Below are 23,268 nucleotides of genomic sequence, written 5' to 3'. Positions count from 1 at the left end.
TTGTCATTAGAATCATATATAATTTTTCAAGTCTTTTTCTCATGCCCGTATCGTCATACCTGATAAGTTGACTTTGTTCCACTTTTAGAAATTTCGTTTTTACAGTAGTGCAATCCTTGAGTTATTTGTTCTTGGAACTTGTAATATACTTCCTTTGTGTAGACTAAGGATTCCTCTTGTTCAATATTCACAGAGAGCCTCAATAACAGTTTTCTGTGCTTAGTTTCGTAATCCTCATCGATTTCAGCTTGACGTCAAGCAGTGATAGCCATTTCATATTCCATAATGAACTCACAAAGAGGCATGTCCCGCTTCATAAAATGGTCGCGCGCTGGGTTGTGTACATATCCGCACAAAATATACCTCGAGTATAAAATGATGCCCATTTTGCTTTTTTCTTGTGCGAATTTAATAGCTATTTGTTATTTGTTAACTTATATGTACTAAGCATCAATTTCCAGCCAGACTCAAACTCTTCTATTGTCTCATTACCATATAAACACTTGTTAAAATCTACGGTAAATGCTGGGTACTTGTTAATTACATGAGACAAATTTTTAATCGCGAGTCTACTTATATGACACAAGCAAAAAAGATAACGCGTACCTGGTAATAGATTTCGAATAGCGCCCCTTATAGCCAATTCTTGATTTGTAAGAATGACCTATGGTTGCCTTCCATGCATTTCTTTCATCAGTGTTCTCTTCACTCATTCAAATGATTCTTCGGATTCGGAATGAAGTAGAGCACCGCCATACAAAGTAGTTTGATAATGGTGATTGACCCCTACTATATAAACAAATTACATGTTGTATCTATTAGTGCATTAAGTATGATCGAAACAAACAACATCTCCAAAGTGGTAGTAATCCGCCAGTGATCTAGCGTCCGCCCAAAAAAAATTAGTCATTTGTCCTTCTGAACAATGTTTTAAAAAACGGACCGGCCGTCGACCCAGTAAAATCACTGGGTCAGAGTTTACTAGGTTAACCAATGGTTTACTGGGTCAACTATCTAAGCTTATTTAACTTGAAAAGTGAGAATAAGTACTTCGAAAATATGGAGATTTAATCTCTTAAATCTGATGGCCCACTTTTGTAACTTAGTTTAGTTCATACTAGCACATGTTATGTCAACTATTTACCATTTCCGCCCTTCAAACCCTAGCCTAAGTTTAAAGCTTTTGTTCTTCGTATGTTACACTTTCATCCTCCATACCTCTCTCCCTATTCTATTTATTATTAATCCTCCGTGCATCTATCACTAATATTCCTTCTCCTCTTTCCCTATCTATCTATTATGAACTCTCTGTGAATCTATCATTAATCTTCTCCTATCTCCCTATTCTATCTATTATTAACTCCCTATCCAAAAAAAGATTGAAGAAATGGACTAAAAAGGTTTGGATTAAATTAACATTATATTAGATTTTAAACATGATTTGAGATTTGATTTAGGTAGTTGATAAGGAAATTGAAGATTTTACAACTATATGGATTTATCAGAACGGATGAAAGATCTGGTTTAATTTTATTTTGACGATCCTTCATAAAGGAAAAAAAAAGTTGACGGAAAAGCATCCGGGTGAACCGACAAAACCCGGATGGGTCAGTTGGTTTACCGATTTAACCGGCCGGTTCATCTGGTTTAATGGGTTTTTTGACGTGTTAGTGGATTAGTATTGAACCAGACCATTTTTCTCACTGGTTCACCGGTTCAACCGTCCGGTCTACTTCGGTTCTTAAAACACTACTTCTGAATCAACTTGATTAGAATAAAATAAATATGGATTCATTTCCTGTTTGCGCTCAAAATAATTGAGTATGGCTTGTGCATCTCCATTTTTAAGCTCTATTGTTCTTTTTGTTGTTAGATAATTTCTTGCGTCTTTTGTAGTAGACCCAACATTTTGGACTCCACCGGATGATATTGCCAAGAAGTTCATTGCAAGATTTGTCTTTATCCTTGCTCGACGAAGGTTTTCGATAATCTGTCTGTGACCTTTACTCATTTTTCTCAATGATCTTAGATATTATGCCTTTTGTCTGGAGATATAAGGTGATGGTTGTGATCTTCCAAAACATGGGTTACAACCCATTTATCTTCAAATTTTCTCTTTCTTATAATCATATGCGTGTTACATCATGTTCTCGTATCAGCTTGCTTTCTTTTTAATTGTTCAACAGGCTTAGCGCTAGCACCATGTTGACCTTGACATGCACAACAAAATGTACGTCCAATTACTATCTTATTTTTCCTTCGTACTAGTTCGCGATAAACTTGCAGTATGTCTTCGAATACTAAATCCCACTTTCCTTGCATAACAATTATAAAAATCATATGCATTTTCTTGACACTGAAACTCCTTTCCAACATATGGAGCATATTCATTTAACATATGGTCATCTAAGCTTGCAAGAGTATTAACATGTTGTCTAACATTCTCTCTTGTTCTGACTTGTTCTTCCATGCTGAAATCATTATACTGATTTTCTTTTAACAATATAAAGTTTTCATCCTCGCTAATTTCAATATTTCCAGCTTGTTGCTAGGTTACCAACCAAAGCTGTGTACCAATCGTAATTTTTATTATTAAATTATATATAAATAAGTTTAGATATTTAAAAATAAAATAAAAATTGACAACTTATAATAGCACTAAACATACAAATGATAAACGTTCATATACCTTTTTATTATCTAAAATTTTGGAATTCCGTAGAATCGTGCTATCACACAAGCTTTCGTATGATCAAGAAAATGAACTCGCAGCTTATGGCCCTACGATGTGAATTCTAGAGATGTTAAGCTAAAGATAATGAATATAATATTTGTATATTCTATTCTATATTTATTTTATCTAACACACCCATATAAATCTAATCTATTTATCATATTGCCCTTTAGTACTTTTATCTAAATATCATATTACTCGACAATCGTGAATCCTTAAAATATGGTTTTCTTTGACTGCCTCTCATACTAAGACAGAAACTAAAGTAATATAAAAACCCTAGAATTTTAGGTGAGAAAACTAAAAAGTCTTTTATGGAAGAAGTGTTTCCTTCACCTGTTAAAGTTGATGATGACAATGATGACGGCTTGGACGAAAGGCATAATTTTTGTGACGTTTCGGAATATAATGGTAATTGCATTTTATTTATTGACAGTATTACATATGGAATTAGATCCTACTATCACGCAAGCTTTTGCGTGATAAGGAAAATGAATTCGCACCTTGTGGCTGTAGGATGTGAATCTTCAAGATTTCAATCTTAAGATCCGGAATATAATATCTTTTTTTATTATGTTTTATATTTGCTTTAACCGATATATCCATATAAATCTAGTATATTTCTTATTAGATCCCTAATGAGTTATATGAGTATTTATTTTCTAGTCCTTACTATTAATAAAGTTTTATAGCATGAGAAAAGACATGCCACTCTAATCCCTGTTATGTGATGCTTCGAAGAAAAAAAATCAAATATGTGTATGAAAATTATGTGGCAGTAATAGTATTGTGATAAAGTTATGTAAAATGCGAGATTCTCTAAAACTATAGTAATTTAATACAATTTGATTTGTTTTAATTAATTGTTCTTCATTCATAGTTGAAAAAAAAATAATATCAGTACCAAAACTCTTTAATTGGGAAATATCACTTCATCAAACAAATTAAAATTAATATTTTTAATATCGACTTTGTTTCTTTGGTCTTTTTCAGATTTCCTCGACAACATTCTCTGTGACACCAATTTTGTCCGCCTGCTGAAGTGAATATGAAAACAATTATATTAGATATGCATAAAATATACCACCGGTTTAAGTGATTTTACTTACTATCAATATTTTAATTATGAGAAGTTTGATCTATTTAAAATTAGGATTTATACCTATTCAGAACAACAAGGATCAATACTTAGATCAAAGTAGCTTTTTTGTTGTTGTCGTCGTTCATCATCTTGGATGCAGAAATCAATATACTTACATTATACCTAATCAAGCACTATATATAATAAAAAAATTAGATAAATAATAATTAGAATATAAGCAGGGGTATAATCACCTGACGTGAATTATTCAACTTCTCTTCACAGTTAGCAATATTGTCCTCATTATCATCACTGTTGAAGATTGTGCATAAGTACTAAAATTTGTATTTACCAATAAAAGTAGTCGAGATCTATAATATTTACCAATATACATATATGATTATGATATATACATATTTGATATGGCCATACACTGGTGCAATACCCATGGGATGGTTAGTACGGATTACTTTGACAGGGTGAACACCATGTTCTACAATTAATTAAGAAAGCAAAATATATGTTAAAATATTAACAGGACAGAACAAGTAAAATTGATCACACACTATTAACAGGACAGAACAAGTAAAATTGATCACACATTTTAGAGTATAATTATTATTTTTAATTGATCTTTAGAGTATAACTATACGTACTTGCTTTTCCATGTGGTAGTTTTGTAGTTTGAGACCTTGGCTTTTTGCTGGATCTAATAGTAGTAAATGTATAAAGAAAAATCCAATTATCAAGTATATGTCATATAAATGATGTAGTAGAACAAAATGAACCAAATAGAGAATAAAGTATAACTGGTAGATTTCTTGGAACTTTTAGTTGCTTTGGGATTAGTATTTTTTTTTTTTTTTTGTATTTTTTGTCCAGAAAGGATTTCATCTTACCTATTCACCCTTTAGTGCTGGTTGGATCAAATATGGGATTTTTCTGAGGCATCAGTGTATTCTAAACACATCCAACTACTAGGCTTGAATCATTTTGAGCTTCATCTATGGATTTATCTGTGAGATTTTTTAAAGCTTCGTCGACCTCTTTCGATGCTCTATTAAAATTTTCCTTAGTAACATTGTACATTTCAGTGGATGCAGAACCTTTAATTGCGATATTAATGGCTTCTTGGCAAAGCTTACTGTAATGGGGTGTAGCAGTATCACGCGGATTTTCTACGAATTCTTCACCTTGATCAGAAATTACAGATTCCGGCTTTGCATTTATTATCCATATTTTAAATATATATTGATGCGGGATACTTTGAATGTTCACAATCGAGAAAATCTTGAATATATGCCGACACAAGTAGCCCGCGAACTCATATAGGCAGACAACTACACTGTATGGTTTTGTCATTAGAATCATATATAATTGTTCGAGTTTTTTTCTCATGCCCGTATCGTCATACCTGATAAGTTGACTTTGTTCCACTTTTAGAAATTTCGTTTTGACAGTAGTGCAATCCTTGAGCTAATTGTTCTTGGAACTTGTAGAATGCTGCCTTTGTGTAAATTAAGGATGCCTCTTGTTCAATATTCACAAAGAGCCTCAATAACGATTTTTTGTGCTTACTTTCGTAATCCTCATCGATTTCATCTTGAGGTCTAGCAGTGATAGCCATTTCATATTGCATAATGAACTCACAAAGAGGCATTTGTCCCGTTTCATAAAATGGTCACGCGCTGGGTTGTGTACATATCCGCACAAAATATTTCTCGAGTATAAAATGATGCCCATTTTTTCTTTTTCTTGTACAAATTCAATAGCCACTTGTTATCTGTTAACTTGTATGTACTAAGCATCAATTGCCAGACAGACTCAAACTCTTTTATTGTCTCGTTACCATATAAACACTCTTTAAAATAAGCGGCAAATGCTGGGTACTTGTTAATTGCATGAGACAAATTTGTATTCGCGAGTCTACTTATATGCCACAAACAAAAACGATGATGCATACCTGGCAAGAAATTTCGAATAGCGACCCTGTAGCCGATTCTTGATCTGTAAAAATGACCTTTGGTTGCGTTCCATGTATTCCTTTCATCTAAGTTTAAACCACTCATTCAAATGATTCTTCGGATTCGGAATGAAGCAGAGCACCGCCATACAAAGTAGTTTGATAATGGGGATTAACCCCTACTATAGGAACAAATGGCATGACGTATCTGTTAGTGCAGTAAGTAGGATCGAAACAAACAACATCTCCAAAATAGTAGTAATCCACCCGTGATCTAGCGTCCTCTCAAAAAAATTATTCATTTGGCCTTTGGAATCAACTTGAATATAATAAAATAAATATGGATTAATTTCCTGTTGGCGCTCAAAATTGTCGAGTACGGCTTGTGCATCTCCATTTTTATGCTATATTGTTCTTTTTGCCATTAAATAATATTGTTTGCATCATTTGTAGTAAACCCAACATTTTGGAATCCACCGGATGATATTTCCAAGAAGTCCATTATAAGATTTGTCTTTATCCTCGCTCGACGAAGGTTGTCGATAATCTGTTCCTGACCTTTACTCATTTTTCTCAATGATTTCTGATTATGCCTTTTGTCTGGAGATACAAGGTGATGGTTGTGATCTTCCACAACATGGGTTACAACTCATTCATCTTCAGTTTTTTTTTTCTTATAATCATATGCGCATCCTATTCTCGTATCAGCTTGCTTTCTTTTTAATTTTTCAACGGTCTTAGCTCTAGCATCACGTTGACCTTGACATGCATAACAATATATACGTCCAATTACTATCTTATTTTCCTTCATACTAGTTCGCGATAAACTTGTAATATTCCTTCGGATATTAAATCCCACTTTTCCCGCATAACAATCATACAAATCATATGCATCTTTTTTGACACTGAAACTCCATTCCAACATATGGACGATATTGATTTAATTTATGGTCATCTAAGCTTGCAGAAGTATTAACATGTTTCCTTACATTCTCTCTTGTTCTGACTGGTTATTCCAAGCTTATGAAGTTTTCATCCTCGCTAGTTTCAATATATCCTTCTCCTGCATAAAAATAAAATAAAAATTGACTACCTATAATAACACAAAGCATACAAATGATGAACGTTCATATACCTTTTTATTATCTAAAATTTTGGAATTTCATATGTAACACTATCAATAACATGCAATTACCTTTATGTTCTGAAACATCACAAAAGTCATGTCTTTCGTCCAAGCCGTCGTCATCAACTTTAACAGGTGAAGGAAACACTTTTTCCATAAAAGACTACTTAAGATCACTTTGGTTTTATCACCTAAAATTATAGGGTTTTTATATTACTTTAGCTTTTGTGTTAGTATAAGAGGCAGGCAGAGAAAACCATATTTTAAGGGTTCACGATTGTTGAGTAATATGATATTTGGGTAAAAATACTAAAAGACTAAAGGGCTATATAATAAATAGATTAGATTTATATGGGTGTGTTAGATAAAATAAGTACAGAATAGAATATAAACATATTATATTCCTAATCTTTAGTTTAACATTTCGAGAATTCACATCGTAGGGCCATAAACTGCGAGTTTATTTTCTTTATCACACGAAAGCTTGTGTAATAGCATGACTCTTACTTTTATACATTTCTCATGATTTTGGGTACACTGCTTCTACAGATTTTTTTTGTTTATTTGTTTGTTTATTTTTGATAGGTAAATGATATATTAAAGATTAAAGCTCATAGAACAAAGTACTATGAGACCGAATACATCTCCTTAAAGGACTAACTAACTCACACACTAATGCCACGGCCGTGCTACATACCCCCACCATTTTCCTTCGCGATGCGGAATTCCCTCATTAGTTCCGGAGTAAACAGGGGGTCCATTAGCATTGGATTGGCCAATAATGTGGCGACACGTCACGGGAAAAATACTTAGGTGCAAAACTTTGAGGGTGTAAAGCATTTTCGCTAATTCCAATCACAAATATTAAAATGTTAGTTCACCTGGATTATGCTTTCAGACATAAAATTCGTAATGACAATGCTCATCAATAATTAAGTCACCGACCTTATTTCCACTGTACATTTCGAGATCTTATATGACCAAAGATTTTCTTAAAGCATCCCCTTATTATTAATGGTTAGCGACAGGTTTCAGCTTACTCACATGTATTTGTAACTTCGCGTCTATTGGGAAAATTTTCCTATTTACTGGTTTCTCGTGCTTGTTCGTTATATTCACTAGTTTCTCTTGCTTGTTCAACCAGTACTATATAACAGGCTCATGGCTGTGAGATTAACATGGTCAGACCATCATAAGGAAAATTACCGGTAGAAAAGGCTCAACATGTACGCCATCATATACACTATTCACCCCAAAGTTAACAAGGGTCGGCAGTAAAGAAACAAAAAAGAGAATATACATTTTAAAATAATGCTCCCGGCAAAAATATTCGGAGGGGCAACAAGTTCATAAGAAATGCTTTCTTGATCACAAAATATAAAATAGAATGATTAACTTCATAAGAAACCATCCCCTAGATCTTTACCACATGGGATAATCAATAGGTCATTTGATCCTTCTTCCTTGAGCATAATACACTGGTCAAAGCATTACAAAACTTTTATGTATAAGATGAGTAATCTATAATACAAAACATCATGGATTTTTGATTAACTGACGGTCGGATAACATTTTGAGAGACAAACGGATGATCTGACTATCCTAGTATCATCTCAGTCTAGGACAATTGACGGTCCTGTAAGTTGTAACCTCCATCATCATAAATTTGCATTAATCGAATTTTCACTCATAATTAAATGCTAAAGAAAAGTTATGAGTGGAAGTCCAATTAATACAAATTAACGGTAAAAGAGATCCAAAAATTAAAGACCATTCTTTGTTTTTTGGAATTCGCAAGCATGATGTACGTATCTGTAAAGAATTTTCTTCATCAATCAAGTGGAATAAAAACTTTTTAATCCTGCAAAAAAAAAAAATCTCAGAGACTTTATCTATTGAACTCCAACAATGACATAAAAAAATTTATAACAATAATAAACCTTAACAAATTAAAGGATTGTGCGTAAAAAAAAATTATCTTTTTAACAGCTTCATCAACAAGAAAAAAAACAGCAAAACATATTTTGTTAGGTGCAAAATATGAAGAGTCTTCGAATATAAATGAGAAATCTACCATAAATATCCAAGACACATCTCTTTCATCGAAATGTTATGAGAACATCTTTCATTCGTATGCATCAAATCGGGAAGCTTTTGACAATTGGAAGTTTCATTGAAGTCAATAGTTGTTCTAAAGGTGAGTAACTTTGTACTTAGAGGATTCGTACTATTGATTTATTTGATAGTATATACATGTGACTTTTTTTTTTCTTAGTGATTAGCTCTTATGATCACAAAACAGTTCTCTTAAAAAATCAATAGAAATCTCAATCCACTTATCCCGGTAAAGATTTTTTGCCGGGTTTTGATATTGAATAAAATGGAGTGACATATATTATAGATTGATTCAGGATTTCAGATGTTTAATTATATTTGGGAATTTTAACAAACTGCCACACTTGCAAATCCCGATTCAAGAAACTGCCACCGTTTTTTTCAGAGTTTATTTAATGCCACAACCGTTAGCACTAACGTCTTGGACCCACATGATTGGTCAAACTTTTTTGACTTTGTCCAGATTACTTACACGTGTCTTATGTGGACGGCTCAAGATGTCGAGCATGAGATTATTACACGTAGCACAGGCTAAATGACTATTTTATCCTTCGTGGGATTGAAAACAGTTTGCAACTTTGTATCGTTTCATTTTTTTTCTAGGGTTTGCTCGTTCTCTCTGTCCGCTCTGTTCTCTAGTGGAAGAAATTAGGGTTTGGGTCAGTTTTCAGCGGGATTTTGCTTAGGTTTAGTGTCTGAGTAAAGGGTTGGGGAGCGATCGAGATTCAGAAAAAGAAGGGGAAGGACAAGCAGCAGATATGGTATGATTGCAAACCCTAATTTCGTTTTTCTGAGTTGAATTAGGGGTTTTCTCTTAGGTTTTTGTTTCTCTTTCTTGTACTTTTTTTCTCTTGCTCTATGTCCGCTCTGTTCTCTAGTGGAAGAAATTAGGGTTTGGGTCAGTTTTCAGCGGGATTTTGCTTAGGTTTAGTGTCTGAGTAAAGGGTTGGGGAGCTGAAGATGAAGAAGAATAAGGGGAAGCACAAGCAGCGGATATGGTACGATTTCAAACCCTAATTTCGTGTGTTTGATGAGTTTTATTTTAGGAGTTTTCTGTGTGAAGTGTGGAATTTTTAAAACCCTAATTTCGTGTGTTTGATGAATTGATGAATTTATTTTAGGGCTTTTCTGTGTGAAGTGTGGAATTTGATGAATTTTATTTTGTTTGTTCATTTACAGTGACCATACATATTATCCATATAGAGATATCAGTGTGTTTGTTGTGAATAGTAAACTTAATTTGCTATTCCCTCACATGGATAGAGATAGAATTGACCTTAAGGAATTTGAGAAGATGTTGCGTGTTAAGTTGCATCTTGATGAAACAGAAATTCCAAATTTATATTGGACCATAGACCCATGTCTGCCTGAGTATTTGGTTACAAATGAAGACTTGTTTAAGTTTTGGGAGCATGCTGTACCTGATGATAAAGGGTTCATATGTTTACAAATGAGTGTAATGAATTCAGAATTTAGGAATGACAATGACTTCATTAAGGATGCAATGGAACAACCAGTAGTAACAATTGATGAGACTCCTAAGAAGGCACCTAAGAGGATTGCTAAGAAGCCAGTTTCAAAGGAAAAGTCAGTAAAGATATCACCTACAAGGAGATCACCAAGGTTGCATGCTCAATCAAAGAATGAAAACTCAAATGGAGGAGCATCTAGGAAGTTGTTGTTCATGGATCTGTTAAATGAAGTGGAATCTCAGGGTTTTTCTTGCCTAAGTCAAGCCACTGTTGTTGGTTCTAGCAGTACACCAGTTGATAGCTTTAATCATGATTACTGGGTTGATGAAGTAAACAACACTGCTGCAGGGGATAACACTGATGCAGGGGATAAGACTGATGCAGGGGATAAGGCTAATGCAGGGGATAAGACTGATACAGGGGATAAGACTGATGCAGGGGATAAGGCTAATGCAGGGGATAAGACTGATACAGGGGATAAGACTGATGCAGGGGACAATAGTGATGGTGATGATGAGGACAATGTGGTGCTAGAGAACACTACTGTAGATGAATGTCACCCCATTGAAGACCCAAATGCTCCACCAATCTTTGACAGTGATGAAGAAAATGATATTGATTATGAAGATATTGTCAAGACATACAAAGTTGGAGATGAAAGCAGTGATTCAAGCAGTAGTGAAGAAGACAATGAAGAAGGTATGGACCCTTTAGTGTTTATAATTTTTTGTTTATTTTTTACATGTACTAACACTTTGATGTTGATTGCAGTTTCTAATGATGACAAGAATAATGATAAGGATAATGATGGTCCTGAAGTAAATGATGATAAATATTCCAAACCAAAGCTTGATTACCAGAAGTGGAAAGAAATGTTCAATATGCACAGTGATGAAGAAGAAGAACCATTATTCCCTGTAGAAGAAGAGGTGACTCCTGTTGATCCTACTAAGATGGAGGTAAAGTATGCTTTTAATAACAAGAGTGCTTATAAGAAACATCTTAGGGGTTACTGTGTAAAACATAATTATCAGTATACGGTCTATAAGAGTGACAAAACAAGATTAAGAGTGAGATGTAGGTTTAGGGAAGAGTATGGCTGTAACTGGTTTGTAAATGCTAGCATAAAAAGGCATGAGCCTACTTTTATTGTTAGGAAGGTTAATCTAGAACACACTTGTGTTGCGGATCCAAAGAGTTTTAACAGATCCGCGGATCCTGAGTTCGTAAAAGATGTGGTACATGAGAAGTTAAAGCAGACAGCTGGGGCCTTAATTCCAAAGCCTAAACACATTGCAAGAGACTTTTTTGTAACTCATAACATCAATATACCTTATATTTGTGCATGGAAGGCTAGAAATCTTCTTTTAGAAGATCTGTTTGGTAATTATGAAGACAGCTACAAGGATGTACCCATCTTTTGTGCAATGGTGGCTCATACTAATCCAGGGTCTGTTGCTAAATACACTTATGGGAAAAGAGGTATACATTATGTTAAGACATTCATGGTTGATTCATTTATTTGTAAGTGGTGCTCAGTTATTTAATGGTTGGTTACTAAATGTGCAGATAAGACATTCATGAGCATGACTATTTCATTTGCTGCACCAATGAGAGGATTTCAGAAAGCTTGCAGGGGAGTCATAGGTTTAGATGCATGCCATCTAACTGGAAAGCGTGGTGGTGTTCTAATGGCTGCAACAGCAATTGATGGTCAGAATTCTCTGGTGCCTTTAGGCATTAAGGTGGCTAAGAGTGAAACCAAGGAGAGCTGGACTGGGTTCCTCAAGGATTTGGCTCCAGCAATCAATGCACATCATGCTGGCAGAATTACCTTTATTTCTGATAGGCAAAAAGGGTTGTTGGAATCTGTTCCAAAGGTTTTCCCTGGTGCAAGAGTTAGATATTGCTTCAGGCACTTGTACAAGAACTTCAAGAAGTACCACAAGGCACCAACCTTGCACAACTTATTGTGGAATGCATGCAAAGCTTACAAAGTGAGGCATTTTCAGGTTTGTGCCTCTCTTTTTTAAATATCCCTATGTTTTTTGATTCATAGTTAGTAGGTTATATAATAACTCAGGTTACTATAATGTAGGAGCACTTTGACAACATATGCAAAGAAAGTCCGGCTGCTGGTGAATATCTTAGGAAAGAAGATCCAAGTACTTGGTCTAGGGCTTATTTTGATCCCATTAGCTGTTGTGAGCATATGAATAACAATTTCTCAGAATCATTTAATTCTATGAGTTCTAATATGAGAGATAAACCAATAATCCAACTAGGCATGATGTATGGTCAGTTAGTAATGGGTTTGTTATTTAAGAGAAGGGAAGAATCTGCTAAGTGGAATCAAAATGATTTGGTCCCTGCTGCTGTTAAGTTGATAAATAAGATGCTTGACTTGGTTGGGAAGTTTGATACAGAAGGAAGTGTGGTTGGACAGGTTTATTTGGTAACTAATGTGTCTACCAAGAAAATTTTCACAGTGAACATTGTAGACAAACAATGCACTTGTTTGCAATGGCAGCTAAGGGGATTCCCTTGTCAACATGCTGTATGTGCATTGAAACTGCTCAGGCCAAACTGGAAAGAGTAAGAAATTTTGTAATATGCTATTACTTTTGGGTTGTAATATGCTATTACTTTTGTTTCTGTAAACTGACACATTTGTTTGATTGGTTGAACAGTTATTGTGCTCCTTACTACTCTGTGGAATATTATAGGACCATATATGCAGATGCTGTAAATCCACTAGAAGACATAAGTGAATGGAACTGGGAAGATAAGGTACTTTTTTCAGCATTAAATATATTATTGAATGTGATACATTCACATTTTCTCTACTTTATTATATCCTTATTTTTCTCTACTTTTTTCTCTACTTTATTATATCCTTATTTCTCATTTCTTTTAGGGTTAGGGTTTCATTTCTTTACTTTAACTTTCTCATTCCTTTTCTCTTCTTCTTATCTTAATTGGCAGGCATCCATGGACATCAACTTAAAGCCTCCTCCTTATCAAAGAAAAACTGGAAGACCAGCAAAGAAGAGGAAGAGGAGCTATGATGAACCTGAAACTGTGGTGAAGAAAAGGAAATGTGGAAAGTGTGGATCTACTGCTGGTCATAATAAGAGAACCTGTGCTGGTGGTGATGTTGGTAAAAACCCAACTGGATTCATGCCAAGCACCGAGTATGATGCTGCAAACTGCACCTTCACTAGTAGAGATCATCCTGAAAGTAGCAGTGCAAGGGGTAAAGCAAAGGTGAACAAATCCAGAGGTACATCTTCATTTGTTGGTGAGTCAACAGGACCTAAAAACTTTGGAAGAGCACCAACAGAACCTAGCACCCATGGATCTACACAAGATGTTCTGAATTTCAGTCAGAACTTTACTGGTATTGGATCTGTTAGTCAACATATTCCTGTCACAAAGGGAAAGCAAAGCAAGGCTAAGAAGAAGTAGAAGTGTGTGTGTGCTTCTTGTTGTGTTAGATCTTTTTTTTTTGCTTTAGACACTGATATCATAGTGTTAGATCTGTTTTTTTTTTATGTACCTGAATTCAGTTTTATTTTGATGGATAATCTTACTTTATGAATGGAAATGATATTAGTTAAGAACTAATTACATGTTAATAGTCTTTTGAAGTTCCTTACATATGGCATTGAGATTGAAACTTGAATGGATAACCCTATTTTTTGCTGCAATGAAAAGGTGGTCTGATACCCATCTAAATGCTTCACAATCTGTGCAGATCAGGTAAGCAATGTTTCTATTGTGTTCATTTTTGCATCTTCTCAGCTGCATTATTGACTTGCATTGCTCTTTGTAGCATTCTTGCTTATGCAGTGGGCATTCTTTGTAACAGTGGGTCTCTTCTCCACAAGCACAACAACAATTCTCTTTGGGTAGCTTGATATTCTTGGATTTGAGTGGATGACTGGCAGAATCAAACCATTCAAAGTAGGTGCAGGTAGGATTTGAACACTTCAAGAACATTTCTCCATCTGTTTCTCTTGTGCTGGATCTTAGTAGTTGTCTTATACCATTACAAGGTATATGTTTGCATCTAGAGTACATCCAGGGACAAACCTTAGACTCATGACTTCCTTGTTCACATGTTGGACATAGATCTGGGGTAGTTTGCTGTCTAAATTTGCTCCTGCTGCTGCTCTTGCTACTACTACTGCAACTGTTACTACCTGGAGAGTTTATAACCTTTTGGCTCATTTTTATGTGTTGAACTTCTGAAGAAATTGACTAATGAAGAGTTTGGGATCTTCATTAGTATATATAGAGCTTCAAGATGATGAATAAGACCGTTATAAATCCAGGTAAAATATGGATCGTCGATTTTTTCTCTTAGATTGATCCCACGTGTATTCCGACCGTTAGCAAATCTTGCACGTTTTTCTCACGTGCACGGAGTCGCGAGTTAACTCACTACTCTATAGCCGGTTAACTCAATCCCAGTGAACTGATTAACTCAATCCCTGTTAACTGATTCAGGGGCTTCTATGTAATTTTGGACGGGTTATTTAATGCCACGTATGTACTAACAAAGACTAACAGCCGTTAACCGTTATCTCAAAAAAACGGGATGATAAAAGTCAAGAGTATGGCATTTAATAAACTCTCAAAAAAACGGTGGCATTTTCAGAAACTGCATATTGGAAGTGTGGCACTTTATTAAAATCCCCATTATATTTTTGAATTGATTTGAAGTATGATACAACTATTGTTTGGTTGAATTCTGTATTAGCGGGTTCTTTTTTATGATTTTTCTTTCTTTAATTAATTCCTTACTGGGTAGGTAGCTTACTCAGACATTATACTCATTGTATTTTGTTCATAATCCATCTCTCACAAGCTGTGTACAAAAAAAAAGGGTTATGTTATGGAGTATGGTTTTGAAAAGAAATATTACCTTTTTGTGTTTAAGGCTAATGCAAGATTTAACCCTGATTTGTTACCAGTCTCTTTGCATTAAACTATATTACAAGAACTCCAAAAAGGAGTTTCGTCTTTTTGATTTGTTAGTTTTTTTCCGAAGCATATTAATTTTGCTAATAGCTTCTTAGGTAATCATTTTCTCTAAGTATTATTAATGAAAGTGTGTTCTTAATTAAAACGAAATAAGACCAACTTCTTTTTTTGCTTTTCACAATCGATGATACCAAGATTTGATTTTATATGATTTGAATATCACTGTCTACTATATGGATCATATACAAAGTAAAAATAAATGAAGGCACGAAGTTTTAGATAGTAATCTCTTATCATTTTGAAAAATAAATTGCGGGTATTTTCTTCCCATTAGTTTCTTTTCATTTTAGTATCCATCCTCCTTTGTTGAAAACTTGGATCATGGGTCGGACTCTACTAATCTATAGGTTAATAAAAATGATGTGATGAAAAACATCCACTAGATTGCAAGTTTACATTTTTGGTCAGTAATATCAAAGGTTTTTCTCTTTTTGTGTTGTTATACGTCTTAGGGTCTGTAATAATTGCATTGTATTAACTTTGTCTATTTTTTGTGGCATATATTGAGCTAATTTGTCATAATTGCATTATACTTTATGGTTATTGGTGTTTTAAGTGAGTTCCCGGTTGATTTAGGAGTAATATGATCATAAAAAAAAATTAGATTGTTGGTTTCGTCGAGGATTTTCCACCTAAATCTCTTCAGTCAGCTGTAATTTGTATAACTTCACACGATCTTATGTATATGTTAAGGACCGGTTTGTCTTTTTTTCAATCATGTAAAGGAGTTTATTTTAGCGTGTGTATATATGGACATTAGATCTGCACAACACAAAATGTAATTGTATCATAATTAGGTGGTTGCACGACAAATATCTTCTTTAACACAAAGAAAACACGATCAAACCAGTACCCTTACAACACGAGTTATTTCTAGTAATATATATAAAACTTGTCTGTAAAAAAAAAAAACTTTGAGCTTCCTTGCTCATAAGGACCAGATGTGAGCAAGAATTCGTTATTCTTTCAAAGTTTTTTGTAGTAGGTAATGAATAAGATGTTTTTACATCGTTTCTGGTGTCTTTTGACATATTTCTTCGCCGTTTTGGGGATATTTTTCTTCGTCGTTGTGGGGAGTTCTTTAAATTTTAATGGTTGGTCCGTGGCTTGCTTATATCGATTCAAAAATATTGTCGGTTCATCACTACATCGCTTTTAATCAGCATCTGTGTTTGTGTGGATCGATAAATTCATGGGAAAATTACTCTTTTGTTTTAGGAGCATCTCTTATCGAAGAAGACTACAATCTTATTAAATGGTTGGAAATCATTTCTGGATATACCATCATCTCTCCCTTATATATAAAAAGAAATTGGATATCTTTGCAGTTTATTGCTCTTTCTCTTTGCAATTTTTCCTCTTTTCGCTTTCCCACTTTAAACTCATCTTTCTTCGAGTTTTTTTCCTGCAAAACCAATTTATCACCCAAATCGATTTCCATGGCGACCAGATCTAAACGAGAGTAAACCTTAGGACTCCTGGAGGCTGAATGGTAGATTAAGAAATGGGGATTTTGGATTTGAGGAACTGTTGAGACACGATTTTGAAAGGTATTTGGGAATCTTATTCCTGATTAGCTTATATTTAGATCTGACTTGATAGGGGTAAGTTTCGTTGTCTTTGATGCTTAGAAGAGGTTTATTTTTTACTGATTAGCATGTTCTAATTCTTGCCCAGTGATTGTTATTTTGTCATTTCTTTTTGTTGAATCGCTAGATCTAGGATTATTCGTTTAGGATTATTCTTTTTGCTTTTTTTAATTTCTTTTTGTTGATTGTTGTTGTTGCGTTCTTCTTAGTGTCGTTATCGCGTCTCCTCGCCTAGGGGTGTTGATAAATTTGTGTTCAACTTTTGTTGGGGCTTCTCGTTTATGCAAGCTGTATTTTGTTGTTCGTTGAGAGGTGATCAAAATTTGGATATCCAAAATTGAATTAATGATAGGAAAAATTGAAAACTTTATCGCATCTTCGTATGATTTCTATGGACATGGGGTTTAATTTGGGGTTTTCTAAAAGGAATTTTAAAGGGGAGTTTCTTAAAATGGGTTCTTATAACATCAATTTTAAGTTTAAGAAGGTATTCGAAAATCTTCTTGTTAGTCTCTGATTGATTTCTTAGACTGTTGTTTCTGGTGGTTGTATGGCCAGTTCCTTTTGGTTCTTCCTATTTGTAGTAGTTGCCTTATTTGTGTATGATGTTGTACACTACTGGTCTTTCTTTAATGTAATATCTCTTCTGCTTCACTTGTGTTGTGGTTCGAAGTGAGGACATGCTAGTTGGGTAGTTATGTCATGTGTGATTTTAGCCATGGTTTGATAGCTTTCGCATGCAAATAGTAATGTTCTCTTACTGTTCCTCTTATTTTCTCCATATCTAATCCTTTGAAAGTTTGTGTGGTTTAGGTATCTTTGATTTATAACATAACATGATGTGTTGTGTGCCTGTTCTATTTGTGCTTAATTTTCAGCTAGATCTTAATTTTCTATGTGTTGTGTGCCTGTTTTATTTGTGCTTAATTTTCAGTTGGATCTTAATTTTCTTTTCCTCTCTCGTGCGTGTTTTCCTTAATCCATTCTTTCGGGATTTTTGAAGTAGGGAGAAACCTTTTTTTGGCCCTAGTTTAATCTTGTAAAAGAAAATTAAATTTAATTATGTTCTGTGAATTCTGGCTACTAGTTATAGTTAAAGGCATGTTTTCGTCTTGAGTTAAAATTTAGAACCTCTTATAAACATCTGTTATGTTTTTTTGAGTCGTCGGTTCTATCTTCCAAATTCCTGTGTCGATTTAAAATTTCATCTTCAGTTCCCAACCCGAAGCTTCTATGATCAGTCTAAGCCCCCAGGTAAGTCCACTTAAACTACTAGTTTTGTTTCCTCTATTCCAATCTGATATCTTTGCTTTATCAATCGATTAACTTCTCTGCACTTTTAGTTTGTAATTTGCTTGAAATCTGCTCGTTATAGCCTTGCTTACAATCTGTTCGTTTTGTGCTATCAAATTTGTAACAGTCTAGTGTAATTTTCGGGGTTAAAGTCGTTAGGAGGTTCTTGTTATCTTATTTTTGTCAAACAGGCAATATATGCTCTTCCTGTCTCTTGTGATAGTCCTTGTAAGTGTTATTTTATAAAGCACACCTTCTATATTTTGTAAGTGTTGTATTATTGTACACCTTTTAGGTTATCGCATCTTATAGAAAGTTTTTTTTTGTAAGTGCTGTCTTATAAAGCACATCTTTTAGGTTGTAATTTCTCAATTTTTCATGTTTATGATTGCTTCAAATTGCTAAGTCAAAATGTTCTGGATATCTTCATTTTCAAGCATATCTCAAGCCCAGACCCTATTAGCAGAAATTTTCTAAAGTCCATTAGCAATCCCACCTATATACTATTTCTATCACCCTTTGGTTTTACTTAACATCATTCCAAACCTCTCAGCCACATCAATTTTCTTGTCTTCTTTTTAATTCATCTCCACATCCAGTTCCAATCTCAACTTTTAAACATGAACATTTTGGCCTTGAATTGTTAAGGCATCAATAATCCAACCACAATACAACACCTAAAAGATATAATCTCTTTACACGAGCCCAATATCCTCTTCCTTTCAAAAACTTTAGCTAATGAAAGACACATGTCAAGACTTGCTCAATCCCTTCAATTCCAAAACCTAACCTCAGTCCCTAAAGTTGGTTGAAGAGGAGGACTTTGTCTCATGTGGAACAACCTAAACATTCAAGTGCTAACTCAATCCCAGAGTTTCATCCATGTCCTTGTCACTCCCCCAGCTCTGGAACAACCATGGCTCTGCACAGGTATTTACGGTCCTCCACATCCAGCGGCAAGATCTGATTTTTGGCAGGATTTCCCAATAATTTTCCCCAACATAACTAACTCAACCTCATGGTTGTTGATAGGGGACTTTAATGAAGTAAAAAACCAATCGGAGAAGAAAGGAGGAAGACAAGTCAACTATAGCGAGACTCAGCCATTTCTCACAATGATAGATCAAATGGGATTCATCAACCTAAGATTTCGTGGGGATCCATACACTTGGACAAACAATCAGCAGGGTCAAGACAACATATTAGAAAGATTGGATAGAGCTCTTGCAACCCCATATTGGCGCATGGCAAATCCTCATGCCGTCGTCACTCGTCTTCCGAGGATAGCGTCCGATCATGCACCCATCCTTTTGCGCACCAAAGCAATTGAATGGCAGGGACAAAAAAATTACAAATTTGAACATCTATGGTTGACGCACCCTCATCTCAACCAAGTTGTAACTTCTGCCTGGACTCAACAAAGTGACGTTGAATCTGCTCTGAACCTTCAGCTAAAGCTAATCACCACTGGCCAAACTCTTATGGATTGGAACAAGGACACCTTTGGGCATCTTCCAACACTGATACGGAAGTCAACAAACAAATTCAGAGGGCACAACATTAGTGCGCCATTCATAATGGCGAGGAATTATCATATTGGTTAAATCAAGAAAAATAGCTAAGGAATCAACACTTAAACTCACTCCAATGTCATGCCACATATTGGCAACAAAGATCCAATATACAATGGCTCCAATCAGGAGATACTAATACGACCTTCTTCCACACCAAAGCAACCATACACTGAATTCGCAACAACATTCAACAATTACAAGATCAGCAAAACAATTGGGTTTCCGATAAAGATCAAGTAATTCAGATCATTCTGGACCATTTCAAAACTCAATACACAGCTCCGAACACAATAATAGATGAAGAGCTATTTGAGGAAATTACACCAAGATTAACATTCACTCAATGTGATTCACTCTCGGTAGAAATAACAGTATAAGAAATTAAGCAAGCTCTATTCTCCATCAATTCAGAAAGTGCCCCTGGGCCGGATGATTATACAAGTAAGTTTTTCAAAGTTTTCTGGGATACCACTCACACACAAATAATAGCTATGGTTCGAAGTTTTTTTAATTCTTTAAATATCCACCTCCTCATGAACCACACAAACATTACGTTAATTCCAAAAGTGGACCACCCAACAAAACCATCTCAATTCAGACCTATCAGCCTCTGCAATGCATGTTACAAAATCATATCAAAAATTCTAGTAAACCGCATTCGACCCCTTCTCCCGTTTCTAATAAGCACGTATCAGAGCGCCTTCTTCCCTCAACGCTCAATTCATGATAATATCGCAATTGCAGGAGAGCTATTCCACTACATCAAAACCTCAGCCATCAGCAAAGACCCCAATATTTCTCTTAAACTAGATATCCAAAAGGCATATGATAGCCTTGACTGGGGTTTCATTAGAAAAGATTTCACCAAATTAGGATTCCCGCCAATTTTTTTGGACTATATCATGTTATGTATCAGCTCAGTCACCTACTCCATCAACATCAATGGCACCCCTCATGAAACACCGACGAGAGGCATAAGACAAGGTGATCCCATATCTTCATACATTTTCATTATATGTGCTGAATTCTATCAACAAATCTTGCCAAACTGGAAGCCAAACAGCTGGTTCGAGGTCTCAGAATATCGCAAAAACCACCACCCATATTACATCTTATGTATGCAGATGATCTCCTAATCACCTATAGAGCCTCCCAAGATAGTAACATCCACCTAAAAAAGATACTTCAATCATATGGATCATCGGCAGGACAAATAATCAACAATCATCCACCATCCGAGATTACATCCATACGATCATCCACCAATTTTACAGCATTCCAACCTCTACAACCCTCCTATATATCTTGGAGTCCAATTCAAACACGGGAGAACATCCCGCCACATCTTCGAACCTTTGCTTCAAAGACTAACTTGTAAAGCTCGAGGATGGATGACAAAATGCTTTACACCTGTTGGGAGGTTAGTTCTCATTAAAACCTCATTAACTCCAACCTCCAACCATCTTATGAAAACACAACTTTTCCCCACTCATGTCCACAAAAAATCGACCGGATTACCAGAATTTTTTTCTAGGGGAATGATTCCTATGTTAGAAAACTTCACCCTTTGGGATGGAACAAACTCCACACAACGATAGCAAAAGGAGGACTCGGCATCAGGAAGAGTAGCCATCACAATAAAGCTTTGCTCATGAAAAGACTATGGAATATTCACGATCAACCACATTCCATCTGCACCGGTATCTACAACGAGAAGTACCTCCAACATCAACCAATTTTTCAAGGTACAATCACTTTTCCTTCTACTGCCAGCCCACAATGGAAGCAAATGGCATCCCTTATACCTTTTGTAAAACAACAGTTATTTCATCGCATAGGGAATGGTTTAGACACCCCCATCCAAGCTAATCGGATCCTCATTTTCCTAACCTTGATCCTACTCATTGCTATCCATCCAAACTGTGGCTAATATAATTGACCCTCTTACTCATAATTGGAGGCATAATCAACTACATAACCTTCCACCTGATGCAATACAACATATTATCAATATCCACCTTCCCCTGGACAACAACCCAGATAAAATAATCTGGCCACATTCGAAATCCGGAAAATATACCACTGCTTCTGGATACAACTGTTTAGCGCAACAAGATAACTATACAACCATAAACCCCCTCCCAACCACCAAATTTCTATGGACCTTACCATGTTCTCCAAAAATTCAGTTTTTCTTGTGGAAAGTTATCAACGAAGGATTACCAACCTTCTCTTTATTACGCCACATCAACCTAACCAATTCAAACATGTGCCCCAGATGCAACTCCGACTCCGAAACGGTGACGCACATGCTTATTAAATGTCTTGTGGCAGTAGAGGCATGGACCAACCTTTTAAACCGCATACCAACTAACCATCTTCAACACATCAACCAACCAATCACCTTAAATCCTCAAGCAACCATATTGCATCTTCTACAAGCTTCTACCAATAAAACCACCATCACATCTTTTTGTTTTCTTTTCTGGGCGCTATGGACAACCAGAAATGAACTTGTCTTCAACCAATCCCAATCTCACCAAGAAAACATCTTGAGGACAGCTCTAGCACAACAACAAGAATTTGAATGGGCAAGAAAAATCTCCACTCCGGTGCTACCTGGAGATCCAACTCCAAGGATTGCAACAACCATCACAAGAACAACTACAAGTATTCAAGTTGGATGGTCTATTCCAGATTCGGGTTGGATAAAAATAAACACAGATGGGGCTGCTAGAGACCATCCAGGTGTGGCGGGAGCGGGATTCATTTGCAGGGGCTCGAATGCACAAACCATTATGGCTCTAGCACAACCTCTAGGTTTAACTACTGCGCTGACGCCAGAGACATGGGCAATCGTAATAGCAACCAGAATAGCGATGGAAAGACAATGGCCAAGAGTGATAATTGAAACGGACTCTGAGAATCTCATGCGCTTTATCAAAACATCAGCGGAAGCTCCTTGGTATATATCACAAATGATTGTAGAAATCAAACAAAGAATGCGCCACATACCTTCCTGCCACATTCAACACAATTATAGAGAAGGCAACCAAGCAGCTGATGGTATAGCAAACTTTGCAGCAGATAGAAGCGAAGAAGGAAACTATTCGACAATGATATGGGATGAAGCAAACCCGCCTTTTCTTAATCAAATTCTCTTAAATGACTTTATGGGAATTACTTTCCCCCGTGTAATCTCTATTTAGTTCCTTTCTAATGTATACATGCTTCAAAAAAAAATCTACTTGTAATTGATGTCCTTATTTGTA

At 35.4% G+C, this 23,268-nt stretch overlaps 2 protein-coding genes across 2 annotated transcripts; both read left to right on the top strand.

Moving 5' to 3' along the window:
- Positions 1-9,364: 9,364 nt before the first annotated feature.
- Positions 9,365-13,989, top strand: LOC113303546. Its single transcript, XM_026552577.1, has 7 exons — positions 9,365-10,017; positions 10,199-11,190; positions 11,263-11,973; positions 12,061-12,503; positions 12,590-13,086; positions 13,182-13,281; positions 13,477-13,989. The coding sequence occupies exons 1-7, from the start codon at positions 9,980-9,982 to the stop codon at positions 13,957-13,959; spliced, it is 3,264 nt and encodes a 1,087-aa protein (XP_026408362.1). The 5' UTR covers positions 9,365-9,979; the 3' UTR covers positions 13,960-13,989.
- Positions 13,990-19,252: 5,263 nt separating this feature from the next.
- On the top strand, positions 19,253-20,026 carry LOC113306089. The gene has a single exon (XM_026555071.1). It carries the CDS (start codon positions 19,253-19,255, stop codon positions 20,024-20,026), a length of 774 nt encoding a protein of 257 aa, XP_026410856.1.
- Positions 20,027-23,268: the final 3,242 nt, after the last annotated feature.

Source organism: Papaver somniferum, chromosome 8 (assembly GCF_003573695.1).
Source record: "Papaver somniferum cultivar HN1 chromosome 8, ASM357369v1, whole genome shotgun sequence".
NCBI classification, from domain to species: Eukaryota; Viridiplantae; Streptophyta; class Magnoliopsida; order Ranunculales; family Papaveraceae; genus Papaver; species Papaver somniferum.
The sequence above is the reverse complement of the archived record's forward strand: the minus strand, read 5'-3'. Positions and strand labels throughout refer to the sequence as shown.